This window comes from Bradysia coprophila, chromosome II (genome assembly GCF_014529535.1).
Source record: "Bradysia coprophila strain Holo2 chromosome II, BU_Bcop_v1, whole genome shotgun sequence".
NCBI classification, from domain to species: domain Eukaryota; kingdom Metazoa; phylum Arthropoda; class Insecta; order Diptera; family Sciaridae; genus Bradysia; species Bradysia coprophila.
The window spans coordinates 5,606,768-5,623,436 of NC_050735.1; the positions used below are offsets into that span (position 1 = coordinate 5,606,768).

Here is a 16,669-nt window from a genome sequence, read left to right on the forward strand (position 1 = left end):
CACGCACCTTTGATTTCTAAGGCCAAATTGAATTCCAAAATTATGCGACTTGTGTACTTTGATAGAGCTCGTGAAAGTTCACCAAAGTACACCAATGAACCCAAAAAAAGTTTCGTCCAGGTGTGTGCACTCTCTCACTGAACCCTGTAATCTTGCAATATTATTACGGAATTCGGAGGGTTCAGTGAGTGAACCTAAGGACTTGGACCAAATTTTTTTTGGGTTCAAAAACCTAGTTTCGTGAACTTTCATGAGCTCTTTCAAAGTACGCAAGTCAAAAAATTTAATATCGCTCCATAGCCTTAGAAATCGAATCCGCGTTTTTGTGATGCAATAATATTCGTTTGTTATCTTATTGCGTTACAAACGAATACTATTGCAACTTCTGTAATATTGTTACAGTTTGGTGTAATATTATTGCATGTTTGACATAATGTGCCGTTTATTTTCGGTTGTGGTTCTTTCATTATTTTTGGTTTTCAACAACTTTAATTGTATTGTTGGTTTTCTAATATTGTCCTTTTCTTGGTAATGGTGATTGTAAACTCAATTGAAAGAAGAAAATGCAGATAATTTCTAAAATTTGGAGCGGTTCAAAAATTGGTTGCAGAATCTTTTGATATTACGTTTTTTCAGCGATTAATAAGGTTTGGCTAGATTTGTATTTATTTGTTCGTTATGACTATCACGTATTTTTGCGAAATTTTAATTTTTTGGAAGAATGGTATGAAGACGTCAAAGTCAATGGCTCAATAAGATTACATCACGGAACTGCAATCGGAAACATTGAGCAATTTTATTATTAATGTGTTCCATTACAACATGATTTGTCGCAACAGAAAGTAATTTTTTTGTAGTATCGTTAATATGACAGAGCTAGTAATACAATACGAATGTTCAAGTCTCTTTATTTAAACCTAATCTTCTTTCAAATTCCCGCATCTTCCAGAATGTAAAATCATTCTGCATAGATCTATGCTAACAATTAAAATACGTAGAGACATTGGGTGTATGTTAATATGTAGACTGTAAGGATATACTTGTATCGTCTCATATAAAATAAGCAGAACAGGTTCACTGTGCATGTATAACGTACGTTCAACGAATTGTCGATGCGAGAATTTAATTTAAAATTTTCACGTAGCTAGACTTTGTGTGGCGAGCAACATGGTTTTTTATTTCTATTTTTTTTTTTATTGTAAAAAACAAACTTTGGATGTGATAATGGAAACAATGAGATTTTCATTGTTGTTGAGAATTTACTCATGCAATTAATTTGTTCAATACTCGTGATTATCATGGTCAATTTACTACTGTGTGTAGTTCATTGAGTCGATCGGAATATTTGAGATAAAAATAATCTTCAGCGGAAACACTGGATATAGCATAGTTATATTTCTATTGCAACGCATTTTCTTTGATTTTAATGCCTGAAATATTTTACAATTTTCTACATATTCATATTATATATGCAACGTAATCAATTGAATGTATTCGAGAGGATATCTGATTTAGCTCCTGCATACAGGAAGGAAATATACCGACAATAACTCGTAGATTGCTACTTGAATTTAATAAGAGCAGACTGAAATTGATTTTAGAGTTTTCTCACTGTATCCCTTTTCATCATATAAAATGCAATGCAATCGAGGGGGAAACTACGCGAGCAAAATACTGGGACAGGTGCTATTTGCTATTGGTGACCAATTGAAGTAAATAGTATGCCAATAGATGCTCCAATAGACGTCAATGGAAGTAGGTGGGACAGAATTTGCTCGCATGGTTTCCCCTTCGAATGCAATCAATTTCTTGTTTACGTGAGGATATTTGCTTTTGCTTTAGGATACAGGAATGAAATATACCAGCAATAACAGGTAGGGTATTACATGAATTCCATAAGAACAAAGATTAACATTGTAAATCACATTTGTTCGTTGATTGAATTTTGAATCTATTCGTCACAGAGATCACAACAGTTTGATATTTTATTTTAATCGACTAACCTCGCATACAGCAAATAGACCCTGGACTGGGCCGTTTTCATTTCAGCTAAATGATCCATAAACGAGTCCAACTTTGGTTCGAATTCCACAATCGATTCGACGGTAGCACGCACATCCACATCATCGTAATTAGTTTGCGATGTGGTTTGAAATCGGCCCAGCACCGCCCGACCATCGGTATCTGAACTGTGTATGATGATGACCTGTTTAAAAAAAAAGAATAGAATGGGGCGGGTTTTTATTTTATATACGAAACTAATTGACTGTGAGCTGAGGTGAGCCTATCAAAAGCTTCATTATAAATAATCCTTTCAATAGAATATAAAATTGTATCGAAGTCTGCACGTTCAGTCTATTATGTCTCGATGTGGCATTGTTATTTCATTTTTTTTTTTTTTTGGTGCATTCAGTTGAAGAAGTCAACCTGAAACGACATTCATGAGATAATAGGAAAAAAATTTTCTTTTCTCTTTCTTTTAATGTGAAAGGAAATTTTTTTGATCTGCCTTGTCTATTGTTTGTCGGGCAAAGTTTCACTGCTGAGGGAAGTGTTTCGTAAATGCGAAAGGAGACAAATAATGACTGACAAAGCTTTTTTTTAATGTTGGTTTCTTTTGTGTACTTTATGGGATATTAACGTAGGTTTCTGCTTCGAGGGACTTTCGGACTACTACAATTTAAATTATGCAAACCTACAAGATGACAGATGTTTTCCGAAAGAAAATTAGAGAGACAGAGAGAGAGAGGACCAATTTTTTCTTATATTTGTTTTGATGAGTTTTATCTGATTTAATTTGATTTTTTTGTATGTTTGCCGAAGAAATGTTCTTTGGGAAAAACCTTTTACTTATCTCATCTCATCGTTATATATCGCTATAAAGGGTAGCGAGTTTGTCCTTCGTTGGTGTTTCCGTGCAAATTAATGTTATTTTAAATTTTTGTTCTTTGTTTAATTAGCGTCCAAAGTTCGTGCTACGAACGGTTTTGAACGCTTCAGTAAATTTTCTATTATTTTAATTTAAATTGCTGCATTTAACAATTTTTCTAACTATAGACCAGCTGTGTAAGTACTTTGACGACACTCATTCCATAACAGACTTACTGTATAACAAAAGAATATTTTTACAATAAAAAATTCCACTGATTTAGCTCCAAAATGAAACTCTTCAGGAAATGTGTTTGAATTAAAGCCAATTAAAATTTAAAACAAAATGATTTGTTAGGAAACTTGAGCATTAAATCACAAAAAAAGTCAGGACCTATACGTTATTCTGTTATTCTGCTGAAAAAACTAGCTCAACTACATTTACTAATCTCCGATTCCGTTTTATTTTGACTCTTCAACCACATAATCCACATAAAATTAATTTACCTCAAAGCACTAGAGTTAGTACATGTGCACGTTTTCTACTTAAATTTGAAGTCAAGTACTTCAAAGTCTAAGAAACACGAGTAAATGTTGGTTGAAATTTGTAAAAGGAAGGTGTTTATCATATGTAGTTCTGGGTGTATGTGGGATATTAGCTGTGAATTTTATCACATTTTATTTATCAAACATAAACTCGATTTTCTTGACTGGTTTTTTGACTGGTATGCGACCAAGACCAATGAACGTCAACACAAGGTATGGTATGGTCGAATGTCAAAATTTGTATGGAGCCGAGGACATAGCGATTTCATATAAAGAAACTCACCTCTCATGAGAGGTGAGTTTGTTTATATGAAATCGCCATGTCCTTAGAGGTGAGTGGGCATACCTAATTTTTATGCCCGCCCTGCCCAAAGCCCAATAATTTAAAAAAAAGCATGCCCACGGCGCAGCCAATGCCCAAGAATTTTAAAAAGCATGCCCAATGCCCAGCCCATGCCCATGGCCCACATCGGAAATTTTCGTAAAAAATGTGAAAATTGTCAATCTGAGGCGAAACTGAGGTTGACAGCACATCGTTCGTGCAAAATTCTAGTAAATTGATGAGTTGTAAACACGATTTTATGTGCGAAAGCCGTTTTAAAATTTCTTGATGAAATTACATCGTACGGAAAATCTTGACTACACTTAAGACATAATATTGTGGGCTCACACATTTTTGAAAAGTGCCCATTCTGCGCCCTATGCCCACGAAATTGAAAAGTGCCCATGCCCATGGGCGTGGGTAGCCCACTTTTATGGGCAGCCCACTCACCTCTACATGTCCTCCGGTCTGTATGAATAGACCATACCTCGTTTATACTTTCATTGACCAAGACTGTATACCGTTGGGGAGGCAGCACTAATACAGGTAGCGCAGGTGACCACATTGATAATACAGCGAATTTTCACAAACTAAAATTCAACTATCGTGATGATTATCGTTGTCGTGATGGTGTGGTGGTATTTTTTGTAAATTCTGAGAAGTGGTGTGTCGCGGTGCACCTAATTTAATGGCGCTTTGCTTTTTACATTTTACGAAAATATGAAATCTTAAAAATCCAGTTTCTTATCTGTTAACCAGAGTATGTAACCCATAAATCAGCCGCCATTACACTCAGAAAATAATGGCTTGTATCAGTTTTCATATAATTTATGGGTGTTACAAAAAGCACGGTAAGAAGATTAAATTTTGTGTTTTAAATTATCTACATAATTTCGTCTGTTGTCTAATATTTATGTTGATGTATGTACTGCAAGACACATTAGTTATTTACATAACGAGGCATTAAAAGTTGAAAAGTAGAGTTTTCGTGTGAATTTTGTTGATCCGAGGCGAAGCCGACACACGAAAACGAGACTTTTCAACTTTTATCACCAGTAAATGTAATGGATTTTGTAGGCCTGCTAAGGGAAGGCCTACAAAACTCGATACGTCCCACGGAAAAGTACTTTCGGACTTCAGTCCCTCGTCAATGACTATTATATGCTTTTTATATGCTTTTAAACCCCAAACCAAACTGGTTTTCTCTAGGTGTGTAAAAAGCCTATTTCGACCCTAGGGAAAACAAAAGCATGTAATAGCATTTTACATGACTAGGGATGAAAAGATGAAAAGTTAAGGCGAAGCCGAGGTCAATAAACACACGAAAACGAGATATTTCATTTTTATCCCGAGTTATGTAATGGATTTTACATGCTGAGGGCGTCGAAAGAAGTGCTTAAAACATGAAAAGTACGGTTTTCGACGCATGTAGCATGTAAAATATATATCTCCATACCGAACAGTAGTTGATACTACAAAATTTCTCTCTTAATGTCGTTATGTCGCTACTAGATTTGTTACCCGACCATCAAATATTCCAATCATTAAAAATTAATAGTCACCATAATAATGGTCCGTGCACTTATATTGCAACCGCGAATTCAGTGTTGATATTTTTAAAGGTGTTGGTAACGGTCTTAGGAAAATTGCTGTTGATCGGTGCAAAATGAACTTGCGTGCATCATCAGCTCTATTACTTATTTGGATCTAAGTATATTCAACAGACTGGTGTAAAGTCTATTACTTCATTTGTTTTAACATATTAACATAAATTTTGTTATATAAGATCACATTAGCTAGAGTTCATCGCTCATTTCTGTTGTCGCCGTCGCTAACAGATGCTAGAAAATGGTCTGTGTACCAAAACGACTGAATCGCTCAACTCTAATTGATTTCATCGATGTGATTGTTCTTTTCTAACATATTTCTTAAGCTTTTTGATGCAAATTATAAATAACGAACAACATTCACGTTGTAGTGGCAGCGTTCCACTCTACTGAATCCACTGTTTCACTACATTTTCTCACACACAAAATTAATCTACTGAACTGATAAGCAATTAATATCTGATGAGGGGGTTCAAACACATAGATTTCGTCTTAAAGATATAAAAAGGCGTCCCATACTTATTGCGTATGGCTTTCACATACATTTATTAGCAAACCTCAGGCACGACGACACTTATCGCCACCCCGTTCTATTTTCCTCTTGTTCCACGTAATTAAGATCATTAAATGATCCAACAGAGTTGGTTGATGTGGTTGATATTTATGGAGTATTTCTTAATACACTTTGATATTGACGCTGTATCGGATCGGATAATTAAATTGTAAGCAACAAGATTTATCACAAGCTCACGAGTGAAAAAATCAATGCTTTCATCGCATGTTTTAATCAACGTAACGAATATGGTTATCCGTTACATCCAGAAATTAGAAAATGTTAACGCTTTAGACAGCATTACATACGCGATACGCTGACATCAATTTGCTCGTCGAAAAGAGTCCTTGAAAGAGTCTTTCCGCTTGACGACAGCAACACGGAATTGAGTTTTAACGGAAAAAACTGTCTCATGTAATTTAAAATGAGATTAAGTTGATAGGGACTGACAAAATGATTCAATAAATCCTTTGATGGATACACTATCTAAGGTCGTGTTCAGAGTTGATTGAATTCTGAAAAGATTTCCAAACGAACATCATTCAATTTCACTCATTTATTTTTCAATCAGACGTAACGTCTGTGAGCACAAGAAAAACAATTTCGATTTCAACGAGCGAATGTTGATTGATCGTTGACATGACGAAAAAAAAAGTTAATTAGAAATTGAAAATTTCCCGAGGAAAATTATGAAATGGCAAAATGGTTGGCGAATAAGTATGTGGGCGTAACATTGTAAAATTCGAGCGGAGAAATTTATGTTTACAAAGCACTCATTTTCGTGAACAAATATAAAAATTTGTCAAAATTATCGTCTCAAATCTATTGTCATCATTTCAGAGTTATCACATTTCCACGCTCCATCATTCGCTTGAAAGTAGCACAGAGCCACAAACGTCTTTACCACCTTAATGATTGAAATTTGTTTCATAGATACCATAAACCATAATTGAATGAAAATATTGGTCACGCTTTGTCCATGCCTTGCCTTGACCATATGAAAACACGAGTAATTATCCGGAAATTTTTTCATTCCTAAAACAACTTGAGTATCGTCTCGTTACAGGATGAGTTGTTAGAGGATTCACAAAATCACAAAAGCTTTTTGGTATTCAAAAAGGAATGAAGTTCCTGAGGGTAAGTTGAAGGAAGGGCTATAACGGACTGGTGATCTTAGAGATTTTGCAAAAGAATTTTTTCACAACGCAGGCGAGAGAATAGTCATTTCTCCCCTCCGCTGAAACATTGGAAGCCGTTGTGTTTAACTCGGAAAGAAAAGTTGAAAAATTGAATTTTCTCGGGTGAATTTCCAACTTTTCTTTCCACGTTGAACAAATAACTATTGTCTCGTTAATAGAAAGTATTGGAGTAATAAAATTTAGGAGTTACTCCGAAAAGAACTTTTTGCGTGATTTATTTCTGCCTTTTATTATGAAAAATTATCACAAACGCGGGATGTTCGGATGTCAAAATTACACTTCAGTTCGCTTATGTGATAAAATAGAGTACACTCTTGTCACTATCAGTCTCGACTTCTCCCTGACAAGTGTGTAATATATATTACCTATCAATTGTGAGAGCGAAGCAAGAGCCGTAACTCACACGAGTTGCATACTTTAATCATGAGAAAATGGAACAACTTCTCAGCAGATTAAAAATTGGTAAAAATGTCTTAAAATAAGAAAATTGCATCGAGTGTGAACTTTATACCATCGTAATTCACACGAGTTTCTTTTTTACTTAGAAGGTAAGAAAGAAATATTATCTATTTTCAGCGTCTTTTAGCAGACAAAAAGGCTTGAGCAAGGCTCGTTTGAAAATGTAAGACAAAGTTCACTTTGTTTGTTCTGAAATTTATGATATTGTATTTCGTAGCAATTGCAAAATCTATTGAGAAAATCAATGACCTAGTTATATTACCTAATGCATTCAATCAATCGACGACAGTATAATTAATTAAACTGACCGATAAAGACAACATTATACGTTGAAAGAAATGAGATAAATTCTATGCATAAAGGAAAAACACATTATCTTCGATGATAGTTCACTTTACCTTTGTATAGCTGAAATGACTCAACATCTCCAACCACACGTCCGCTTGATGATAGTACGGCGGTACGGTTCGTAGAAAGGACACATGTATATTCTTATCGGAAAACGCAGCATCACGGGATGATATACCGATAACCGGTATTTGATAGAATCCACTCGTATAGCTAACAGCTGCTGGTGATAAATCACCAGACTGGTCATGAGACACCACCACCGCGTATACCTGTATCAACGAAGTTAAAGTGAATTATTCAAAATGATTAATTAATGCGATAGGGAATGTGAGCTTTTTTAAAATTCATTTTTTATTTTGTCGCTTAAACGAGAATTTTATGATGAACCAAAAAAAAAAAAGTAGAAAAACAAAGGGGACGAAAAGTTTATGACACTTTGGTGTTGGTGTGGTGTTGACTGTAATAGGATAATAATTAGAAGGACGTAAATTGACGCTTTATGTTGGTGTGTATGAGTAACTTAATATCTGCGATGAAGTAATAAATCGTATGTCTACATAAATTGAAATTGGTGCAAAAAAAAAATTGCTTAATTTATGGGATTATTGAGACGACAATCAAATCAAATCGAAAACAAAATTATCGAACCAAAAATTATTACCATGAAAAGAGGCTATTAACGTAAGCAAAAAAGGTGTCAAGAGACTACCGCTAAGAAGCGAAAATAAAACTTTACTACCTTCCCCATGCGAAAGTTGATCGTTACATAGCAATATGCCCCTCGCAAAATTGATGCATTATGGGGAAGGTAGTACACTCGAATGCAATGGATGCTGCTACGTATTTCATTACTCAACTAGGTTCGTTGAAAGTATTTTCGACAAATTTGTATATCCGAGCCGAAGGGAGGTACACAAATACACTTGTCGAAAAACAGTTGCCGAAGCCATGCTAGTAGCTGCTCAAAAACATACGAGTGAGTGATTACCTCATCTAATGAATTACTTTCGCAGCATCCAATGCAACCTACTATTCATATTTCACCGCACAGACAATAGAATCAGTACCACAATGCACACGCAGAACTAATTTATGCATACACTCAACATGATACCGTAGTGCGGTTTATACACATTTTTTTTTTAATTTCACCTAATAACGAATACAACAAGAAAATCCTATTTTACGGATCCAGGTAGGTACTCTGCAGCTGCAATGTTTGGAAAAAGTACAACAACAAATGAGTTTAAAGTGTCATCTATTATGCCTGAGATATTTACAATATGAACGTGAAAAACATAAATTCGGAAGAGACAGGAATGAAAGAATTAGTGACAATTTGTATGCTCCTCATTAAGAGGTAAAGCTTGTTCAGTTCACCATAAGTTTAGAGTTCATTTTATATAAAATACTCTGCAAACAGTTGTTTGAAAATATAAGTGGAATAGACAACCATAAAGGGATGAAAATCATCTATGCGCATTAAGCTGTTCGAAAAGTTTTCGTGTACGGAAAATGTTCTGTATTCCGGCTTTTACGGTGTTCTTCAGCATATCTAAGTAGATTTACGTCTTATCGTGCCAAACCGTAAGCACGTCTTTCACCTGTCTTTTGGAGGTAATATAGCTTCGGAAAACAAGTCTCTGGCGAAATAATTTATGGAAGCCCAGCCAGTGAATGTTTCGTCGAGTAAGGTGAAGTATTCGCTCATGTCTTCATATATGGCCAATTGATAGAGCTCTGACCTATTTTAAATTTAATGGGACCGGATAGGTCGTTAGTGGTGTTCATTGGTGTGCTGCATATTTATCGATTGTCCATTCGCCCTAGCATCGTTGACCTAAATTTTACAGCGGAGTATGTGAGCTGAACAATGCAGACAGAAAAAATGGAAATTTTACGACGTCTGGGAATGAAAGGTTAGATGACAGAAACCACTTTACACTTTAATGTGAAGAGTTGTATCGAGGGGGAATCCACTAGACCATAGACAATAAATTTCTCTGTACATAACTGTTCAAATTCGAAATTTAATAGCGAAAAGTAATACTAAAGAGTGGGAATGCACTTGAAATAATATCGAAGCAGAAATACCACGAAATTCAATGTGTTATTTCCCCCTATCAACAGTCTTTGGTTACGGTTTTACTGGTATTTAAGAATCCCAATACATTATCATAACGTTTCAGCTGTCGAACCCGAACCACACACCAAAAAGTTCGCATTAATTTTAATTACCATAATATTTCAACCCGATCAACGTTTTTATGGTTCCCTGTGTAAACATTATTGTGTCGTAGCTTCGAAAGCCTAGCGAGAAAAAAAATGTGAATTCGTGACACTTAAATCTCTTTACGATGTACCATGTCAATATCGTATGGTATCTTATGATCACGGTGTTGTATATGATGATTCATTTTTTTATGTCGTCGAAAGTCATATATTTTGTGTATGAGAGGAAATTGAATATTTCTGCGTACAGAAGGGCGGATACTGTAAAAAATTAAGTCAATTTTAAAGTCATCCGCGAATGTTTAAGTTTTATAACTTCACAATTGAAATTTTACGATTCCGTAAAAACATTTCAGCTTTTTATTTTGATTGGTTTATCGAATTGAATTGAGAAATACAGTGAAAACTTAACGGAATGATATATTGGTTGTATTTCTATTGTCGTAAAATTTGTGTTTAGACCCGTACGACGTACAGTGGTTTATAGGTTTACTGCAACGAATTTGAATCGCTGAGTGAGGTAAAACCATATAGGTGTCAGACTCAAACAATTAAAAAAAAAAATCACAACCCAAGTGAGAAAATAGTAATTTTCTCGCCCAGCTGATGCTTCCGACGTCTTTCTTGTGAAAAATTATGTACTGCTTGGCCCACGTAAAAAATATAAATTTCGTATCATAACCTCGACCTAAGGCACCAGCGTTACAATAGTACCACTCTTTTAGTTCCACCTTTTTTGTAAAAGGAAAAAGTGTAACTATCTTCACATCTTCACGTCACATATATGCAACGTTACAGTAGTTTCACTTTTTTAGTTCCACTTTCCTTCTACGAGTGGAACTATTGTAACGTTGCATATATGCAGCGTTACAATAGTTCCACTTTTTTAGTTCCACTTTCCTTCTACGAGTGGAACTATTGTAACGTTGCATATATGCAGCGTTACAATAGTTCCACTTTTTCCCTTTTACGAGAGAAAGTGGAACTAAAAGAGTGGTACTATTGTAACGCTGGTACCTAAGGCTTAGATTCTAAGCTGTCAATGATTTTGCTATCCGTTTCTCTGATATTCTCTCATTTCAACATCTTAGAAAGTGGGACTGTTTACGTGAGAAAAACAGTATTATAAGCTCGGGTACGAAAGTTAGGAAATTCCATTATCTCGGATGACTAGACATTTTCTACAATCTACTTTTCCCCTAGATTAATTAATAACTCTCCTGTTCAGTAATGTCCAATGCTAGTCTAAATTATAAATCTGTCAATGCGATGGTCCAGAGTTGGCATGAAAAATGCTATTTTCTTTGAGAAACTTATGAACCAAGAGCAACTATAGACATAATACGAGGGGAAAATCACTTTCTAATGTAATCCCATATAATCCCGTATAATCCCATATAATCCTTGTAAAAAAAATCAGTGATTTACTCCTCGACGTAATATGACCACACCAAACAAAAAAAAGTTTTTCTAAATCGAGTCACTGAATTGGAAATCAGGGTTCTGTCTAGATTACTCGGCCGTTTGATGATAAGTAGTGTTCTTTGCCGCTATCTCGAGGAAATTTTATCAAATTTTAGTGATTGTTTTACATCCGCCACACAGTGTTCCAAAACGTTACTGCCACATTCATAAATCTATTTTTGACATCAGTACGTCACTTTGTGACCCCTTTATGTCCGGAATTACCCTACAGTAACAGTAGACTTTCGAAAAACCAAGAAAAAATTTTGTTGGTTTTTTGGGTTTTGGAGCCCATTTTCCCCGTGAGGGGTTTGTAAATTTTCCATGTTAAATATAAAAATCCTAAGGACGTTGCAACTTGCATTGAGACACCTCAAGCATACTCCTTATGGTATTTTCTATGTTCCCCTGCCCCTCGCCTTCACTTACTACTGCAGAAATGTTAGAGACAACGATTTTATTTCATGAGGCTTTTTTGAATTTTTTTGGTTATTGATGAAAATGTGGAATAAGAGATCTGTTTTACAGCGATTGGTGAGCAGGTAGGTTCGGGAACATAGAAAATACCATAAGGAGTATGCTTGAGGTGTCTCAATGCAAGTTGCAACGTCCTTAGGATTTTTATATTTAACATGGAAAATTTACAAACCCCTCACGGGGAAAATGGGCTCCAAAACCCAAAAAACCAACAAAAATTTTTCTTGGTTTTTCGAAAGTCTACTGTTATTGTAGGGTAATTCCGGACATAAAGGGGTCGCAAAGTGACGTACTGATGTCAAAAATAGATTTATGAATGTGGCAGTAACGTTTTGGAACACTGTGCGCCATATAAGATTTTAGTAAAAATGAAATATCTCGTTAAAATGATACTTAAACAGAAGAAGTGTTAGGTGTTGGGTGGGTTTGAGGTGACAATTTTGTAACCCATAATAACCATATCGTGCTTATGTATATACATATTGAGCTATATTGACCTATATTCAGTTATATGAGGGGCACCCTAAAAGTTTCGGGAATCGACCATATTTTGGGTCTTAAGTCCAGAACGGGTGGCGGCCCTTACCGATGATGATATTTTTTATGAAGGTCTGTCAGAAGCCTATATTCCTGCAAAATTTCAACTTTTAGAAAAATGTCTATCTCGAGCTACCACAAAAAAACTGTTTTCACTACCCTTTGACATGCAATCACTTTTCACGTGTTCACATCGAAAATGGGAAACTAACAGAAAAAGCAAAAGATACCTGTTGCTCAAAATTGAAAGACGATTCAAACGAGCTACAGCTTGCCCGGATCGCCGAACCATTGCTTTCAAATTGGTTCAACTTTTGGCGATATCACTCTTAAAAGAGATGGATTCCAACCCGTATGTTAACCAAATTAATTAATAACATGTTTTTAAATACAAGAGACGTTTTAATGGAGAGATTAAATTATGCGGTGTTGTAGTGTAATTTCAAGTTTCCTCATTTTTATTCGTACTATTCGTACGGATCCTTTCCACTGTTTATGCCTTACATTTTAGCATTTCAATCGGAACGATTTATACGTACGTCCACGTACATCCAAAAATTCTCGACAGAACCGAATTCATTTATCAATTTATCGATAAAGCGATGGTGTATCCCGTATATAGATGGTAAAATAACGAAGCAAAATAAATTCGATGTTGACATTTTTACAGGTGGCTAAAGAAATAATAATAAAAAAAGGGAAGACGACAAAAAAACCTTCTTTTTGTGTGTGTGTGTCATCATCGATATTATCGTTTCAACGCACTTTCAATGACTACATTGACTACATTTTTATTTTCTCTCGCATAGACAAATATACACTTTCCAAATTGATTCGAACAAACAGTCGGTACAACGAAAATACATTATCTCCAAAATTAATATTATACTCTACTCACCCTCTTCGATATCAATTGTTTGCACACATTTAGGGCTGTTTTTATAGGATTAGCGTCCATTCGAATCGTTTGATCATAATATGTGATGCCCTTATTAACGTATTGTTGATCGAAATTTAGATGCTGAAAATAATATTAGAAAACGATATGATTAAGAACGTTGTTGGTGTATTTACCCAAGTCGAATAAGCTTAAGTGAAGAGAATGGCTTGACACACAGAAAGCATCTTATAAGTTAAGACTATTAATAGTGAGGGGAAAATGACAAGTCTATTTTGTGAGAAAGTCAAAACAAAGTTTTGACGTGAACTACTATACAGTTTTGTACTTTGCTACAGAAGACTCTCCAACAATGACAACATAAATGTTCGAGAACAATTCGTAAAACCTTCCTCTAAACATTTTCTTAAAACTTTGTATTCGACAAAAAAGAAGTAGAAAGAAACGACAGCTTGTTGAGACTTTGGTATTTGCTAAAAAATGTCTGCAATGTAATAAAACATAAGAAAAGAGTAAGAATCGATAAACTCTTGACAAAGTTAGAGTTAAGAAAATCACTTATAATTGGTATCAATGTTTGTCGATGGATTTGATGAGATGAAGAGTGGAAATATTCAAATATTCAAACATGTTTCACCTCATCTCATATTTCGTCTGGTCAGCAATGGGTTTTATGAAAGCAATTTGAAATATCGAATGTTCCTCTGAATATTCGTTCCGAATGTTCGTTATTATGACAACGCCATGAATAACCATTCATGTCCATAGTTTAATGTCAATTTACTGTTTTGAATAATAAAACATAAAAACGATCTGCCATTTCCACACATAAAAACCGAAGTTAATTCCGTTAATTTTTCCGTTTTACTTCTTTTATTTGTTCCCATTATACAGTTGGCACAATGGTGCCTTATACAGTTCGGGTAGATAAAAAATGTTTTGTACTTTATGCTTCCCAGCGACAATGCGTACATTTTTCATTGAATCAAAGAACATTTCAAACTTCTAAGCTTTGCCAGCGATTTGATATATTGTCATACACATATCCGAACAAAGCACATCAAAATGACAATATAATTTCCCATAAATAACAACCCGCGCGCACCACATATGTGTATGTACATGAAACATTCATTTTGATGATCTATAAAATTGCCACAATCAAAGAACAAAAAAAAAAAATAGCGAAGAGTTATCATAAATCACATTCACTCACATACGGTGATTCGGAGACGCTTTCTGAATCCTGTATATGTGTGTTTGTTTGTTATCTATAGAAAGCCGCAGCTTTAGTTGACGCATTTATTTATAGATAAATGTACAGTAAAATGGAAAGAGAGTTGGGAATGGGAATAGGAATGAATATGATGGCAAATCCTTTCTGAATTTTTGGAAGCAAAGGCAAAATCTTTTTATTTCATTCAGTTTAGAGATTATAGTCGAAATTGGTTGCGGTATCCGTGTTTTACATGGATGACAAGAGATTGTTTTTCGGGGCTTTACTAACCATTTTGTCCCTGTGGCTTATCTGTACCTCAGAATCACTAAACATTTTACTTTTATGTAGCAGGAATATTCTCAAAAACTTTTGTTATAGATTTAGATTTAGAGAAGAGAGGTTCTGCTGGAACAGAAAGACTTGCTGAGTAGGAATGTAACAATTGATCTTTGTTAGGTTTGAAAAATGTAAATTAATAATAGTTCTTACAGTTTGTAAACCAAAGGCTTATTCAGAATCAGCAACAGTTGAACATCTCCAGCTGGTCGACAAAGACAATACTGTTATATCGAAAACAGTTCGAAGGAAAGCTACATACAGTGCATAGACACACAAGGTTGCACGTAACACGAATGACTGTAGTAAACTCGTTGGTAATGATGGGTTATGATTATATATTACCAATACCCTCTCTAGCAACCAAACTTCGTTTTGACGCAGTCAACATATCACCTTATTTTGACAAATTTGACACTGACTTTTTTTTGTAATGAAGTTGCCGTGCCGCGCTTTTTTTTAAAGCAATATCGACATCACACGAAAAAGACAAATTTTAAACTTTCTTTCATTTTTGAACACCAAACTGACGGAGCAACACACAAAAAAAGAAATCACAATCACAAATTATTGACTTTCGAACACCAAGACGGTGACAGTAGACGTAATATTTTCAACACAAAAAAGGTCATCGCTGCTCATACTTCATTTAATTTATTTTTAAAAGTGTAAAATTTTCTGTGACAGCGCACACTGTCAATGTTTACGCCCTTATTTTTTATAGTTTGGTTGCTAGAGAGGGTATTGATATTACAAAAAGAGTGTGTTTTTTTATCAGCTAGTGAAGTTCAGTTCTTGCTTATTCTAAATAAGCTTTGGTTTACAAAATGTATGACTGGGAAAGATGGAAAATATATTTAAAAAGAACCCCGCGATAACTCTGTCTTCAACTATATATCCGAGTTATATAGGCTATACGATACCTTTCGCAACAAAAATGCTCACAGCGTCATACAAAGAGAGAAAATTACTACTCCCTCTCTTAATCACTGAGTAATAAAAAAAAAAATCATTTAGCCGAAATAAGGAACAAACAATTTCAAGGAAACGCATACCAAAACCAATTTAATTCGATTTTTTCACTCTCTTCGAACAAATCTAATACTTCTTCTGTTTATTCTGTTTAAAAGGTGTGTCAAATGTTTGTATCAAAATCTGTTATTTCAATGCCACAATTTGTGGAAAATGTCACTTTGTGAGTGACGCCGGCGTTAGATTTCTCAGTAACGATTTATACGATGCCTTTTGCAACGAAAATGCTCACAGCGTCACACCAAGAGTGAAAATTACTACTCCCTCTCTTAACCACTGAGTGATGAACAAATCATTTAGCCGTAACAAGGAGCAAGAAAATTCAGCGAAACGCATTACAAAACCAATTTTATTCTATTTCCTCACCTTCTACAAACAGATTTGGTACTTCTTCTGTTTAAAAGTTGCGTCAAATGGTTGTATCAAAATCTGTTGCTTCAATATTTTCAACATTCCTTTTGTTACATAATATAATTGTTTTCTTTCCAGAGATTGCCGGTTGTCACTAACAGATTACCTAGTCAAAGAATATCTTTTTCGAAAATTCCTTTATTACTAGACAAAGAGTT

At 34.8% G+C, this 16,669-nt stretch overlaps 1 protein-coding gene across 2 annotated transcripts in view; it reads right to left on the reverse strand.

Moving 5' to 3' along the window:
• Positions 1 to 16,669, reverse strand: part of LOC119068882 (glutamate [NMDA] receptor subunit 1) — a 139,653-nt gene that overhangs the window by 16,500 nt on the left and 106,484 nt on the right. For both annotated transcript variants that reach the window (XM_037172743.1, XM_037172752.1), the window contains 3 exons: positions 13,514 to 13,636; positions 7,953 to 8,174; positions 2,004 to 2,206 (listed from right to left, as the gene is read on the reverse strand). In XM_037172743.1, coding sequence (XP_037028638.1) covers positions 2,004 to 2,206; positions 7,953 to 8,174; positions 13,514 to 13,636 — 548 coding nt within the window. The remainder of the gene's footprint in view (positions 1 to 2,003; positions 2,207 to 7,952; positions 8,175 to 13,513; positions 13,637 to 16,669) is intronic.